This window comes from Triticum aestivum, chromosome 7A, assembly GCF_018294505.1.
Source record: "Triticum aestivum cultivar Chinese Spring chromosome 7A, IWGSC CS RefSeq v2.1, whole genome shotgun sequence".
In the NCBI taxonomy this organism is placed as follows: domain Eukaryota; kingdom Viridiplantae; phylum Streptophyta; class Magnoliopsida; order Poales; family Poaceae; genus Triticum; species Triticum aestivum.
Window position 1 is genome coordinate 496281260 of NC_057812.1, and position 17447 is coordinate 496298706.

At 46.7% G+C, this 17447-nt stretch overlaps 1 protein-coding gene across 1 annotated transcript; it reads left to right on the plus strand.

Moving 5' to 3' along the window:
- The first annotated feature begins 10440 nt into the window (after nucleotides 1-10440).
- On the plus strand, nucleotides 10441-12202 carry LOC123151368 (uncharacterized). Its single transcript, XM_044571098.1, has 3 exons — nucleotides 10441-11436; nucleotides 11616-11660; nucleotides 11754-12202. Exons 1-3 carry the CDS (start codon nucleotides 10623-10625, stop codon nucleotides 11876-11878), a joined length of 984 nt encoding a protein of 327 aa, XP_044427033.1. The 5' UTR covers nucleotides 10441-10622; the 3' UTR covers nucleotides 11879-12202.
- Nucleotides 12203-17447: the final 5245 nt, after the last annotated feature.

The following is a 17447-nucleotide window of genomic DNA, read 5'->3' on the forward strand; positions in this document are numbered from 1 at the left end:
AAGCCTATCAACGTAAGCATCATAGCCCCAAACCTTAAGAAACAACAACTTTGGTTTCTTGCCAAACCATAGTTCATACGGTGTCGTCTCCATGGACTTAGATGGTGTCCTATTTAAAGTGAATGTAATTGTCTTTAATGCATAACCCCCAAAACAGTGGTAGATTGGTAAGAGACATCATACACCATATCCAATAAGGTTCGATTACGACGTTCGGACACACCATCATGCTATGGTGTTCCAGGCGGCGTCAACTATGAAACGATTCCACCTTGTATTTAGTGATTGCCAAACTCATAACTCAGATACTTTCCCTTTGATCAGATCGAAGGAACTTGATCTTCTTGTTACGATGATTCTCAACTTCACTCTGAAATTGCTTGAACTTTTAAAACATTTCATACTTATGCTTCATTAAGTAAATATACCCATATTTATTCAATTCATCGGTCAAGGTGAGAAAATAACGATATCCACCGCGCGTGTCAACACTCGTCGGACCGCACACATCAGCATGTATGATTTCCAACAAGTCACTTGCCCGTTCCATTGTTCCAAAGAACGGGGTTTTAGTCATCTTGCCAAAGAGGCATGGTTCACATGTGTCAAGTGATTCAAAATCAAGTGACTTCAAAAGTCCATTAGCATGGAGGTTCTTTCATGCGCTTTACACCAATATGACCTAAGCGGCAGTGCCACATGAAAGTGGTACTATCATTATCAACTCTACATCTTTTGGCATCAATGTTATGAACATGTGTATAACTACGACCGGGATTCAATAAACCATTCACATTGGGTGCATGACCATAGAAGGTATTATTCATGTAAACAGAATAACCATTATTCTCTGACTTAAATGAATAACCGTATTGCAATAAACATGATCTAATCATGTTCATGCTCAATGCAGACACCAATGCAAAAAACATTTATCTAGGTTCAACACTAATCCCGAAGGTAGAGGGAGCATGCGATGGTGATCACATCAACCTTGGAAACACTTCCAACACACATTGTCACCTCGCCCTTAGCTAGTCTCCGTTAATTCCATAGCTTTTGTTTTGAGTTACCAATATTAGCAACTGAACCGGTATCTAATACCCAGGTGCTACTAGGAGTACTAGTAAGTTACACATCAATAACACACATATATCAAATATACTTTTGTTGAAGTTGACAGCCTTCTTATCTACCAAGTATTTGAGGCAGTTCCGCTACCAGTGACAGTTCCCCTAATAGAAGCACTTTGTCTCGGGTTTGGGTTCTTGGGTTTCTTCGCTGGAGCGGCAACTGGCTTGCCATTCAAGAAGTTTCCCTTCTTTCCCTTGCCCTTCTTTGAAACCAGTGCTCTTGTTAACCATCAACACTTGATGCTCCTTCTTGATTTCTACCTTTACGGCCTTAAGCACGATGAACAGCTGCGGGATTAACTTCCCTTGCATGTTATAGTTCATCACGAAACTCTAGTAGCTTGGTGATAGCGACTGGAGAACTTTTGTCAATCACTCTCTTATCTGCAAGATTAACTCCCACTGGATTCAAGTGATTGAAGTACCCAGACATTCTGAGCACATGCTCACTAGCTGAGCTATTCTCCTCCATCTTGTAGGCAAAGGTCTTGTCAGAGGTCTCAACCTCTCAACACGGGCATGAGCCTGAAATACCAATTTCAGCTCTTGGAACATCTCATATGTTCCATGGCGTTCAAAATGCTTTTGGAGCCCCGACTCTAAGCCGTAAAGCATGGCGCACTAAACTATCAGGTAGTCATCAGAACGTGTCTACCAGATGTTCACAACATCCACAGACGACGCCAGAGGGGTTGGCGCACCGAGCTGTGCATCAAAGACAGAAGCCTTCTGTGTAGCAGCGAGGACAATCCTCAGACTACGGCCCTAGTCTGCACAATTGCTTACAATATCTTTCAGCTTAATCTTTCTCCAGGAACGTATTAAAACAAAAAGCTAAAGCGCGAGCTATTAATCCACAACATAATTTGCAAAGACAATTTAGACTATGTTCATGATAATTAAGTTCATCTAATCAAATTATTTAATGAACTCCCACTCAGATAGACATCCCTCTAGTCATCTAAGTGATACATGATCCGAGTCAACTAGGTCGTGTCCGATCATCACGTGATACGGACTAGTCATCATCGGTGAACATCCTCATGTTGATCGTATCTTCTATATGACTCATGTTCGACCTTTCAGTCTTCCGTGTTCCGAGGCCATGTCTGTACATGCTAGGCTCATCAAGTCAACCTAAGTGTATTGCGTGTGTAAATCTGGCTTACACCTGTTGTATGCGAACGTTAGAACCTATCACACCCGATCATCACGTGGTGCTTCGGAACAGCGATCCTTCGCAACGGTGCACAGTTAGGGGGAACACTTTATTGAAATTTTGTGAGGGGTCATCTTATTTATACTACCGTCATTCTAAGCAAATAAGATGTAAAAACATGATAAACATCACATGCAATCAAATAGTGACATGATATGGCCAACATCATTTTGCTCCTTTTGATATCCATCTTCGGGGCGCCATGATCATCATCGTCAACGGCATGACACCATGATCTCCATCATCATGTCTTCATGAAGTTGTCTCGCCAACTATTACTTCTACTACTATAGCTAACAGTTAGCAATAAAGTAAAGTAATTACATGGCATTTTCATTGACACGCAGGCATACAATAAATTAAGACAACTCCTATGGCTCCTGCCGGTTGTCATACTCATCGACATGCAAGTCGTGATTCCTATTACAAGAACATGATCAATCTCATACATCACATATATCATTCATCACATCCTTTTGGCCATATCACATCACATAGCATACCCCGCAAAAACAAGTTAGACGTCATCTAATTGTTGTTGCATGTTTTTACGTGGCTGCTATGGGTTTCTAGCAAGAACGTTTCTTACCTACGCAAAAACACAATCGTGATATGCCAATTGCTATTTACCCTTCATAAGGACCCTTTTCATCGAATCCGATCCGACTAAAGTGGGAGAGACAGACACCCGCCAGCCACCTTATGCATCAAGTGCATGTCAGTCGGTGGAACCAGTCTCACGTAAGCATACGTGTAAGGTCGGTCCGGGTCGCTTCATCTCACAATGCCGCCGGATCAAGATAAGACTAGTAACGGTAAGCAAATTGAACAAATCATCGCCCACAACTGCTTTGTGTTCTACTCGTGCATAGAATCTACGCATAGACCTAGCCCATGATGCCATTGTTGGGGAACGTAGCGATAATTCAAAAAAAATCCTATGTGTCACCAAGATCAATCTAGGAGATACTAGAAACGAGAAAGAGGGAGTGCATCTTCATACCCTTGAATATCGCTAAGTGGAAGCGTTACAAGAACCCGGTTGGTGGAGTCCTACACGCAGCGATTCAGATCGCGGCCGATTCCAATCTAAGCGCCGAACAATGGCGCCTCCGCGTTCAACACACGTACATCCCGGGGACGTCTCCTCCTTCTTGATCCAGCAAGGGGAGAGGAGAAGTTGAGGGAGAACTCCAACAACATGATGGCGTGGTGGTGATGGAGCTCGTGGTTCTCCGGCAGGGCTTCGCTAAGCACTACGGAGGAGGAGGAGGAGGTGTAAGTGTGACGCCCCCGATTCAATCGTACACTAATCATACACGCAAACGTGTACGATCAAGATCAGGGACTCACGGGAAGATATCACGACACAACTCTACAAATAAAAATAAGTCATACAAGCATCATATTACAAGCCAGGGGCCTCGAGGGCTCGAATACAAGAGCTCGATCATAGACGAGTTAGCGGAAGCAACAATATCTGAGTACAGACATAAGTTAAACAAGTTTGCCTTAAGAAGGCTAGCACAAACTGGGATACAGATCGAAAGAGGCACAGGCCTCCTGCCTGGGATCCTCCTAAACTACTCCTGGTCATCGTCAGCGGGCTGCACGTAGTAGTAGGCACCTCCCGAGTAGTAGTAGTAGTCGTCGACGGAGGCGTCGGGCTCCTGGACTCCAATGTCTAGTTGCAGCAATCGGATATAGGAAAGGGAAAAAGGGGGAGAAAAGCAACCATGAGTACTCATCCAAAGTACTCGCAAGCAAGGAGCTACACTACATATGTATGCATTGGTATCAACTGGAATAAGGCTATCATATGTGGACTGAACTGCAGAAAGCTGGAATAAGAGGGGGATAGCTAGTCCTTTCGAAGACTACGCTTCTGGTAACCTCCATCTTGCAGCATGTAGAAGAGAGTAGATTGAAGTCCTCCAAGTAGCATCGTGTAGCATAATCCTAACCGATGATCCTCCCCTCGTCGCCCTGTGAGAGAGCGATCACCGGTTGTATCTGGCACTTGGAAGGGTGTGTTTTATTAAGTATCCGGTTCTAGTTGTCATAAGGTCAAGGTACAACTCCAAGTCGTCCTGTTACTGAAGATCACGGCTATTCGAATAGATTAACTTCCCTGCAGGGGTGCACCACATAACCCAACACGCTCAATCCCGTTTGGCCGGACACACTTTTCTGGGTCATGCCCGGCCTCGGAAGATCAACACGTCGAAGCCCCACCTAGACCAACAGAGAGGTCAGCACGTCGGTCTAAACCTAAGCGCCCAGGGGTCTGGGCCCATCGCCCTTAGCACACCTGCACGTTGCGTGGGCGGCCGGAAGCAGACCTAGCCTAACAGGCGTTCCAGTCCAATCCGGCGCGCGCCGCTCAGTTGCTGACGTCACGAAGGCTTCGGCTGATACCACGATGTCGAGTGCCCATAACTGTCCCCGCGTAGATGGTTAGTGCGTATAGGCCAGTAGCGAGACTTAGATCAAAATACCCAGATCTCGTTAAACGTGTTATTTGGAAATAACCGCGAATGCCGACCAGGGCCAGGCCCACCTCTCTCCTAGGTGGTCTCAACTTGCCCTGTCGCTCCGCCACAAAGTAACAGTCGGGGGCTGTCGGGAACCCAGGCCCACCTCTACCGGGATGGAGCCACCTGCCCCTTCAGCCCCCAACTCCGAACAGTACCACAGATAATGTAACAGTGTAAAGTATATAGTATATGCCCATGATCACCTCCTGAAGTGATCACGGTCTAGTAGTATGCCATGGCAGACGGACAAGAGTGTAGGGCCACTGATGGAACACTAGCATCCTATACTAAGCATTAGGATAGCAGGTAAAGGTAACAATAGTAGTAGCAAGGACAGGCTATGCATCAGAATAGGATTAACGGAAAGCAGTAACATGCTACACTACTCTAATGCAAGCAGTATAGAGAAGACTAGGCGATATCTGGTGATCAAAAGGGGGGGCTTGCCTGGTTGCTCTGGCAAGAAGGGTCGTCAACACCGTAGTCGACAACCTTTGGTACCGGCAGCGCTCTCAGGGTCTACCGGAAAGAAGTAACGGAGGAGAACACAATAAACAACAGTGCAATCAAAGCATCACAAGGCATAACAGGACAATACTTGGTGCTAGGGGTGCCCTAACGCGGTATGAGGTGGTACCGACGAAGGGGGGAAACATCCGGGAAAATATCCCCGGGGTTTCGCGTTTTCGGACAGATGATTTGGAGGGGGAAATTTGCGTGTTCGCTATGCTAGGGATGCGTGGTGGACGAACGGACCGCGCATTCAGATTTGTCTCGTCGTTCTGAGCAACTTTCATGTACAAAGTTTTTTCATCCGAGCTACGGTTTATTTTATATTAATTTTAAAAGATTTAAAATGATTTTCTAATTTCTGGATTTAATTTAATTCGAAATTAAATTTGTATTTAGATGCTATGGGTACACAGGAAGTGTACCCAGAGTGTGTCTAAGGGGCTGACAGGTGGGGCCCTGGTCAAATGTCCAGTCAGTGTTTGACTGGACCGTTGACTGGTCAAAAGGGCCCATGGGACCCGCATGTCATTGATACATGTTTTACTAAACAACATTTGATTAACTAGTCTAGTTGATTAGGTTATTAAGCAGGTTATTTAAGTTAACTAATTAACTTACTAATTAATTAATTAATTAACAATTATTATTTAATTAATCCTTTTTTGTTTTATTTTTGGGCGTGGGCCCCATTTGTCATAGGCACAGCGGGCCTATCGGGCGACGGGTTACGGGCGCGGGCGACGAGCGCTGGGGGGCTGCGGGGCGCCCGAACTGGACGCGGTCGCGGCGAGGCGCCGGCGGCCACCGCCGCGAGTGGTCGCGGCCGCCAGGGAAGGGGAGCAGCGGCTGAAGGCGGGGAGAGGCCACTGCAGGCCGACGCGGCAGCGGGGGTGTGGTGCCTGGAGCAGCGCCGGAGCGAGAGGGGGGCTGCGGGCGCGTGGTCCGGCAAAGCCACCGCAGCGCCGGAGAGACGGGACCATGCGCGCGGCAAGCGGCGAGCAAAAACTGGAGCCCGGAGTCAGGTGAGGCCAAGGCGAGGGGCGCGGCGGAAGGGATGGCCTGGGCCGCGGTCCGGCGCATGGGAGACGGGTGCGGAGCACGGCTGCAGCTGTGAGGTGGGGCGTGGGCACGGGCACGAAGGGCAGAGAGTGCGGCCTGCTGGCGTGTTCGACGCGAGCGTAGCGCGAGCAACGCGCAGGGCTTGGCCCGTGCACTGGCGCGGTCGGGCACGGCGTATGGCGTCCGACAAGGGGAGAGGGAAGTACGAGGAAAGGGGAGGTGCTCACGGCGGGGGCCGTAGGGGAATGGCAGCGGGCTCGACGGAGGCCTTCGGGGAGGAGGTCAATGATGCGAGCGGTCCGGCGAGGAGGAGGTTGACGGGGAGGGCGCAGGTCCGGTGAGGGGTGGAGGCAGAAGAGCTCCGGTGGGGTTGCCCCGATGAACGATGACAACGGGGTGGTTCTCCTTGCGACGGCGGTTGGCGATGGTAACGGCGAAGGGTCGCGGCAACGGGGGTCGGGGAGCCGTTTCCCTCGATCCAGATCGGGGGGCAGAGGAGGAGTGGGACGAGGGAGAGGGAGTAGGGACGAGTGGGAGTAGTGGGGGGGGGGGTTAGCGGTGCTAGGGTTCCAGGGGCGTGGGGTTAAGTGAGTGAGGGGGGCGGCTGGGCCGGCCTGGTGGGCTGAGCCGACTGGGCCGTGGCCCAGTTGGGGGGGGGGGGTTCCTTTTTATTTGTTTTGATTTCCACTTTTTTCAGTTTTATTTTAGTTACACTTTATTTTCAGTTTAGTAAAATATGACAATAGCTCTGAAAATAGTGTTTCAAAATAACTCACTAACCTAAAAGTTTATACCTCAAAATAAAATAGTTCATCATTTTATAAAATACCAAAGGCGCATATTCAATCGTTTCAACTACCGTTTTAATCATTTTAGAGTATTAAAACATTTTATAAAAGTGGGGCTTCTTCGCCACAATTAACTTTGTATTACTTGGCACAACTCGGACATTTTAGTTTTAAGTTTGAAAACTTTTGTTGTTTGCCTCTATTTTGATTTTGAATTTGAATCGGTTCGAACTAACGCGAGATTAGCAACAGTAATCGAGGTGACGTGGCATCATTAGCAAAGGTTACTATAGCTTGATTATCCGGGCGTCACAGTAGGAGAGGGGGAGGGGCTGTGCCAGGGGAAGGGTGTGGCTGCCCTCTCTCTCCCTCACTATATATAGGGGGAAGGGGGGTGGAGGAGGCACCCTAGGGTTCCCTAGGGGAGGGGCAGCGGCCACAGGGGAAACCCTAGATGGGTTTGGGCGCCCCCACCCCTTGGAAACTTGCCCCCCAAGCCGGGAGGGGTAGCTGCCCTAGGGGAGGCGCCCCCACCTCTCCAAGTTAAGTGAGATTGGGTGGGAGGGGCGCTTAGCCCCTCAGTGGGCTGATGTGCCCCCTCCTTGGCCCATAAGGCCCCCCAACGCTTGCCGGGGCCTCCGAAACCCCTTTCGGACACGCTGGTCGTCACCCGGCACCCCCGGAATAATTCCGGACTCCAATACCCTTCATCCAATATATCAATCTTCAGCTCCGGACCATTCCGGAACTCCTCGTCATGTCCGGGATCTTATCTGGGACTCCGAACAACCCTCGGTAACCACATACTATTTCCCATAACAACTCTAGCGTCACCAAACTTTAAGTGTGTAGACCCTACGGGTTTGGGAACCATGCAGACATGACCGAGACATCTCTCCGGCCAATAACCAATAGCGGGATCTGGATACCCATATTGGCTCCCACATGTTCCACGATGATCTCATCAGATGAACCACGAAGTCGGGGATTCAATCAATCCCGTATACAATTCCCTTTGTCTATCGATATGTTACTTGCCCGAGATTCGATCGTCGGTATCCTCATACCTCGTTCAATCTCATTACCGACAAGTCTCTTTACTCGTTTTGTAACACATGATCCCGTGACCAACTCCTTAGTCACATTGAGCTCATTATGATGATGCATTACCTAGTGGGCCCAGACATACATCTCCGTCATACGGAGTGACAAATCTCAGTCTCGATTCATGCCAACCCAACAGACACTTTCGGAGATACCTGTAGTGCACCTTTATAGCCACTCAGTTACGTTGTGACGTTTGGTACACCCAAAGCATTCCTACGGTATCCGGGAGTTGCACAATCTCATGGTCTTAGGAAATGATACTTGACATTAGAAAAACTTTAGCAAAAGAACTTCACGATCTTGTGCTACGCTTAAGATTGGGTCTTGTCCATCACATCATTCTCCTAATGATGTGATCCCATTATCAATGACATTCAATGTCCATGGTCAGGAAACCATAACCATCTATTGATCAACGAGCTAGTCAACTAGAGGCTTACTAGGGATATATTACGATCTATGTATTCACACATGTATTACGGTTTCCGGTTAATATAGTTATAGCATGAACAATAGACAATTATCATGAACAAGGAAATATAATAATAACCATTTTATTATTGCCTCTAGGGCATATTTCCAACATCTTCCATTTTATATGACATAGAATAAATATAAGGGTCGGGTGGGTTGTTTGGAAAAGAAAGAAAGACTCTGGCGACACGGGAGGCGACTAGGGTTACGCCCGCGTTGCCACTCCTAGCCCCCTTATCTTCCTCGCCGCCACCAGAGGAGGCTGCCAGGCAAGCCCGTGCGGTCGCCGACGAAGGTGGCGGCGGGGATTTCGTCGCTCCGGGCTCGGCGGAGGGCTTTGGGATCTAGGGCGGCGACCCTGCTTGCAGAGGCGACGCCATCTTTGTGGCTGATGGTGCTCATGGGAGAGGGTCGGCGTCCTCAACGACGATGACAGGCGCGGTTCGTGGCTAGCGGTCTGCTCAGGCGGTTCTCCTAGCGTCAAGTATGAAGTTTCCCGTCTGGTCACTTCCTGCCGGATCTCATGCCGGTAATCTTGAATCACCGAGCTAATGGTGGCTGGGCACGCTGGTGTGAGTTGCGTTCGGGAGCAATCCTTTGGTGGCTTGGCCATCCACGTCGGTGAAACAGCCCGCAGACACTGCTTCCCTCCTTGGAGGCACAGACGAGATCCCTTCTCCCCACCCCTCTTTCTTGACCCAAGGTTAATTCCTGTTATCCCTTGCGGATGCGGCGGCAGCGGTGCTCGGTGTCATTACCTCCATGGGGGCGCCATTTGGCTAGGAGAGGCTGGTGTGTGGTGCCATGTGGTTAATTCCGTCTCCTGACCTCCCTCCCAGACGGAAGTCCAAAATCCACGTGATTGGGCGACGGTGATGCCTTGCGCGTCGTACCCTTCATGAAGGAGCCGTCTGGGGAGGCTTGGGTGTTCGGGAGAGGGTTGTTCTGGCGGTGGGATCCGAGTGGCAAGGGGAGGTGGCGGTGGTGCGGAGGTTCGTAGGTGGAGCGGCGTGTCATCTACCGCGTGAAGACGATGAGTATTGGCGGCATGATGCAGCTGGATCTCGACGATAGAGGTGTCTAGATGGACGACGCAGGGCGGTGGCGCTGTTTGGCGTCGTGGCGGCGTCAATGGCGGGCGGGGCAAAGTCGATGCGTCAATACCTTCTGTGAAGATGGATCGATGAAAGATGGTGGTGACGGCCCATGAGAGTGCGTCAGACCGGTTTATGCCCCACACCTGTATGTGGCTTGGTTTGGGCCTTCGGTTTTAGCTGTTAGGCTTAGGTGAGTGGTCTGGATATTCGGCTCAGACTGATTGCATCCATTCATCAATTGGACACGAGTAGCGAGAGATGTTGCGAAGATGACAGATTCAGATACATTGATGTATTACTTTGTAAGGTCCTTGTGAATAATTATTAAAATAGCTGCATGTATCTCCCAGACGTAGAGGTGAAGTCATCCTTCTTTAAATAATAATAATAATAATAATAAACTATGAGAAGAGAGCGAATCCCGCGTATGCTTTGCTTTGGTGATACTTAGCCGACCGAGGAGGCAAGCACACTGGATTAGATTCCGGAAACGGGTTAAAGAAGGCACTAATATGCCCCAAGCAAAGCAAAAGGTGAGAGGCTCAAAGCCAAAGTGAAAAAAAAGCCCAACCACAAGCGAGCTAACAACCATCACTCTTTAGCCTTTTCTCCATTGTTGAGGCAAAGAAAGAAGCTAGTAGTTCTCAGTATCATTGCCATCGCACATTTGCACTGCGTCACTCAACTCCAGTGACATGGAGATGCGTCTCCACCTCCATGTGCTGGCGATCCTCGTGATCATCTCGGCGCGGCCTCCCTCCGTCGCTGGCGGGCTCTGCCGCGACAGCTGCGGCGACGTCCCGGTGCGCTACCCGCTGGGCATCGACGACGGCTGCGGCAGCCCGTACTACCGCAGCATGCTGACCTGCGCCGACAACACCACGCTCCGCCTCCGCACCCCATCCGGCACGTACCCGGTGTCCGGCGCCGACTACGCGGACCCGCACCTGGTGGTGACGGACCCGTCCATGTGGACCTGCGCGCGGCCCTTCACCGCCGTCCACGCCGCGCCCTTCAGCCTGGACACCAGCACCCGCTTCTCGCTGTCCCCGAGGAACGACCACCTCTTCTTCAACTGCGACGAGGAGCGGGTCATCGTGGCGCCGCGGCCGGCCATCTGCGACCGGTACCCGGACCGGTGCGACTCGGCGTGCGACAGCGCCGGGTACCTGTGCCGGAACCTGCCGGGCTGCCGCGGCGCGCTGGAGGAAGGCAACATGAGCTGCTGCGCGTACCGGCCCCGCGCGGCGGAGTCGCTGAGGGCCATGCTGCGGCACTGCGAGGCCTACACCACCGTGTACTGGCGCGCGGTGGGCGACAAGTTCCCGCCCTACGACCAGGTGCCGGACTACGGCGTCCGGGTGGACTTCGAGATCCCCGTCACCACGCGGTGCCTGCAGTGCCAGGACCGGCGCCGCGGCGCCAACGGCACCTGCGGCTTCGACCCCGCCACCAGGGACTTCGTCTGCATCTGCGACGGCGGCCGGAACTCCACCACGGACTGTGCAGGTGCGCCCTCTCTGCTCTGGCTCTCTTTGGTAACTGCATTTGGAGACGTTCAATTTAAAAGCATAGGTTTCTGTAATTCTCAACGCCAGGATCTGCGTAAAACCAAAATTATGCGTGCCAAACCCCGACTTTTAATGGGGCATACCGGCCTGACCAATTGATCATGTTTTCATACACAGATGGCCGCGTCACAGGGCATGGAGCATCAGCCGGAGTTGTAGCTGGTGCGAACTGAGAACCACTACCAAAAACCTCACTCGCACTTTCGATTATTTGAAGAAGCAATTTCGTTAATTCTGGCCATTTTTGCTATGCAGCAACCGTCGTGTTCTCAATTTCGGCAGCGATCGGCATCGGGGGGCTCGTGATGTACATACGCAAGATGAGATCGAGCAAAGTGGTCACCTGCGGCGTCCAGAGTAACGAAAACAGATTCTTCTGAGCCGACCTCAAAGAATTCCCATGAACAGTCTTCCGCATGTGCAAAGAAGAGAGGAGGGTATGGACCCACGTCCGATGGAGAGGGTTCCGGTGTATACAACACGAAGGCTTGAGATATTTTTCTTGTAGTTTTGGGCGATATGTATGATGCATATGATGGGCATGCACACCGTACTATACATTCAAACATAACGAGGGCGGCATACTCAGATGAACAAAAGATAGCTATGTGTGAGTGCATTGCCGACGAATTTACATTCTGTGATAGCTTGTAACCAGCGAGGCATCTGTGGTGACTTTGCTAATTAATTTTCTAGCACGACAACTTCAGTCTCTAGTCGGGAGTCATGCTTGCAAGTGAATTAGTCTTTGTTGGGATGTGTCAAAGGAGAGTCTCTGCCAAGAATAGAAAACATGGTTCTCAACCACCCATACGCTTTAGAATCAGTGTCAAAAGTATGCAACGGATGTGATATGCAAGATTTCTAATTAAAGAAATGCTTCTCACTCATTGCACGGTGTGACACAAGGAGAATGTCAGTAACACGATAAAGATGTGAAACTTAAAGTAGGCATCCAAGTAACGAATGGGAGGGGATAACAAGTGAACTAGTAGATTCATTATTACAACCAACCATTGTACAAATGCTTAGGTGTTGGTTATCTATAGTGTTAAAGGTCGAGTTGTCCATGACAGTGGACAAAAATATTCAAGTAGATTATACACTCTGTGGAGATGCGTGATTTTACCCGTAGGGCATGGTTCCTTCGTGTGTTGAGACATGCCTACCCACAAACCACACTCCTTGTAGTGAGGTAGCGGGAGAAAGGTCACAAGAGATTTCACATTGCCTACCAGATACAATCACAGATCCATGGAATGGATAACTTGCCAGCAGGTGTATTCTCTAACCGCACATGCACTAAAGATCGTCACAGGAAACTCTACATTGGATTGTACAAAACCTAGTCGTACTAAAAGGCAGAACATGACATTGACATCCACTACTTCCGGTGGCTCCTCCTTGACCCTCTTTTGGAAAACTGCTTCAGGGCTTATCTGTTACTCATCCAGGCCTTACGACATGACATGTGGTCGTATTCCAAAACTAGGGTACAAAAGATGCGGTCATTAATTGACCAAGCGGGCAGTACTTTCTTCTAATCAATGTCATCATCATCATCAATAGCAACAGCTCTATGCCACATCGGTACAAGTTTACCCTCCTCTATTTGCTAATGGTGCAATGCATTGCCACTCAATGTCAATAACTCAACACCACATTCCATCATCCATCTTTTCAAGTGGAAATATCTCATTAAGTCAAGTTTATACACAACCGGTTTCGACAACAAGATGAAGCATACTACTCTACCATGATGATACTAACACAATAGACCATCTAACTTAGCTTAGGGTGACGAGGAATATGGTATATGAAAACAAGTAGGGGCATGAATGAAAACATTATATGGCACATGTGACATCTAATCCCTGTAAAAACATTTAACAAGACAACATGCACATTTGAGGCATAGGAAGGAATGAGATGCATAGGATAAGATATGGTCAAGGTGTTCACATGCTTTGCCCCTTCATGCATGATCATTCCCTCTCTAGCCTCACCTCCTCTTTGCTTGTCCAGAAGCACATACTCTACATGCTGAGGAAGGTACAAAAATAATTGTAAATTACACATAATAACCAAATGAAAAGCATAATTGCATTTTTTAAATGGTTAGGGTTCAAAAGAAGATCACGCAAGTACAAATAATCATCCAAAACTAGAATTGTATGCGAAAAGATATGCCATGGAGTTTGAAGGGGTTCTTTGATATTTCGTACACATAAATAAAGCTATTAATAATTGATAAATTGTATGAGTATTTGGACTACTACTAATAATTAGCAGTTGCACACATAAATACATAACTTTGCATTGACCCCCAATGAAACAAGTAAGATTGTCATTCTTACTAGCCTTGCTAGTTACAAGGATTAATGCAACTTTTATTTGGAAATATTCATTGCAACGAAGTAAAAAAAAACTTGATTGTAGATGAAATTAAAAAGTATGTTGATTGAGTTTGAAAGCAATAGGGATTAATGGACTGGGGTCCATAGTTTAACTAGCGGCATCGCTCCAATAAAAGATAACATAACATGGTGAACAAACTACACTTGCGTATCGATTAAATTGCAATTTTATGAGTATGATTATACATGTCATAATTGCATATAGGCATCGCATCCGAACATGCATAGACCGTTACTCCAACAACATATATAGCTAATACTCTACCCTAAGACCATTATGCATCCCAAGACTGCTATCCAACATGCATCTCAAAGTATTAATTAAAACAAAGTATTGCATTAAGTATGATGATATGATGTAGATAGTGTATTGTCTTCACCCTCTATTTAAAGGACAACTATGCAATTATATTTTTATTCTTAGTGGCAACAACACAATGCACACCTTTTTCAATTTTTGTAACTGCGGCTGAATACTTGCAAAACTGAACCAACTAACATACACAAGCCCCTCTTAAAGATCATTCGTCTAAACATGTCTAGTGTAAGAATAATATATTAGAGACCACATATGTCTGAATTATGCAACAAAGAACTCATACAGATCTATAAATAGAGCATATATAGGTCTAATCATAAACTGAAAATTATCACACCGCAACAAACACACCATAAGATTACATCAGATGGATCACAATCATGTAAGGCACCTCATGCAATAATCATATTGAAGAACAAGGGAGAGATTGCCATCGAGCCACTAATATGGACTCATAGTCCAAATAAAACTACTCACAGATGATCGTGTTGGCAGTAAGGTTGGTGACCAGTTAATTTCCACCTCTGTCAAGGTACCGAAAAATACCTCAAGATTGAATCATGGCGGAACAGAGAGTGATACGTCCATTCTGCATCATGATTTCCTACTATTATTTATATTGTTTTTTGTCATTATTCCACCTTATGATGCAATTCTAATGCCTTTTCTCTCCTAATTTGCAAGATTTACATGGAGAGGGAGATTACCAGCAGCTAGAATTATGGAACTAAAAAAGCTACAACTGAGATACTTATTCTAAAGGACTCCGAATGACTTGAAACTTCATGGAGATCTTTTATTGAATACAAAAAAATACTGGAGCAAAGAAATTCCAGAGGGGGGCCACCAGCTGCTCCCAAGGAAATAGGGCGCGACCACCCCCTAGGCGCGCCCTGATGCCTTGTGGGTCCCACAGCTGGCCTCCGGTTCCCATCTTCTGCTCTATGAGGGGTTTTGACCTAGAAAAAAAAATAAGAGGAAGACTTTCGGGGTGAAGCGCCACCGTCTCAAGGCGGAACCTGGGCAGGAGCACTTTTGCTCTCCGGTAGAGCGATTCCATCGGGGATACTTCCCTCCAGCACCAGCGATCCTCTCATCGTGGGAGGACTAATCTTCATCAATATCTTCACCAGCACCATCTCATCTCAACCCCTAGTTCATCTCTTGTATTCAATCTTTGAGGTTGGTACTTGTGGGTTGCAAGTAGTGTTGATTACATCTTGTAGTTGATGCTAGTTGGTTTATTTGGTGGAGAATTAAATGTTCAGATCCTCAAGCATATTCAATACACCTCTGATCTTGAGCATGAATATGATTTGTGAATAGTTACTTTTGTTCTTGAGGACATGGGAGAAGTCTTGTCATAAGTAATCATGTGATGTTGGTATTCATTTGATATTTTGATGATATGTATGTTGTTGCTTCCTTTGGTGGTGTCATGTGAACGTCGACTACATGACACTTCACCATACTTGGGCCTAAAGGAAGGCATTGTGATGGGTTGCTAGAGTGACAGAAGCTTAAACCCTAGTTTATGCGTTATTCCGTAAGGGGCTGATTTGGATCCATATGATTCATGATATGATTAGATTTATCTTAATTCTTCTTTCGTAGTTGCGGATGCTTGCAAGAGGGGGTAATCATAAGTGGTTTAATTGTTCAAGTAAGAACAACATCCAATCACCGGCCCACCCACGTGTCAAATTATCAAAGTAACAAACGTGAATCAATTAAACATGATAAAAGTGACTGGACGATAATTCCCATGTGTCCTCGAGAACACTTTGTTTTATATAAGAGAACTTTCACGATTGTCCTTTGCTATAAAAAGGATTGGGCCACCTTCCTGCACCTTTGTTACTATTTCTACCTGTTACTTGTTACGAATTATCTTGCTACACAACTATCTATCATTGTTACTTTCAACACTTGCACAGAACACCTTGTTGAAAACCGCTTGTCATTTCCTTATACTCCTCGTTGGGTTCGACACTCTTACTTATCGAAAGGACTACGATTGATCCCATATACTTGTGGCTAATCAAGACTCATTTCTGGCGCCGTTGTCGGGGACTGAAGTGCCTTTGGTAAGGAACATTTATATTATGTGCTGAAATTTTCTGTCACTTGTTACTATGGAAAATAATCCTTTGAGGGGTTTGTTCGGGGTATCTTCACCTCGAACGGAAGCAATAAGAGTTTCCCCTCAACCTACTGAACCTACTAAAAATATTTATAGTGAGATTCTTTCAGGTATGTTAGAGAAACTACTAGCTAATCCTTATGCTGGAGATGGAACGATACATCCTGATATGTACTTAACCTATGTGGATGAAATTTGTGGATTGTTTAAGCTTGCAGGTTTATCCGAGGATGAAGTTAAGAAGAAGGTTTTTCCTTTATCTTTGGAGGGAAATGCATTGACATCGTATAGTCTAATGGATGGTATTGGAACGTGGGATTAGAACCGATTGAAATTGGAATTTCATTAGAAGTTTTATCCTATCCATCCGGTTCATCTTGATCGGAATTATATATATAATTTTTGGCCTCGTGAAGGAGAAAGTATCACTCAAGTTTGGGGGAGGCTTAACTACATGATGCACACATGCCCCAATCATGAGCTCTAAGAGAAATTATATTCAAAACTTTTATGCTTGGTTCTCATAATGATCGGTCCATGCTCGATTCTTCTTCTACCGGTTCCTTTATGAAGAAAACTATTGAATTCAAATGGGGTCTTCTGGAAAGTATTAAACGCAACTCTGAAGATTGGGAACTCGACAAAGGTAAAGAGTCAGGTATAAAACTTGAGTTTGATTGTGTTAAATCTTCCATGAAAACTGATGCTTTTCATAAGTTTAGCACTAAACATGGACTTAACTCTGAGATAGTAGCTTCCTTTTGCGAATCTTTTGCTCGACATCACCAACGATATCCTAAGTTCCGGAAAACCTGATCACCAACAACACTTGAGCTAGTCTTAGAGGCGAGACTGGGAACCTTTATTTTATCGGTTTATCATTTCACACGTGCATATAAGTTTTCCACTGAATCGCATATTACATTAGCATAGTAGTTATAACATGAAATATAAACACTTAACTATGAATATGGAAATATAATAATACAATATTATTGCCTCTAGGGCATATTTCCAACAGTCTCCTACTTGCACTAGAGTTAATAAACTAATCAACACAACATGATTAA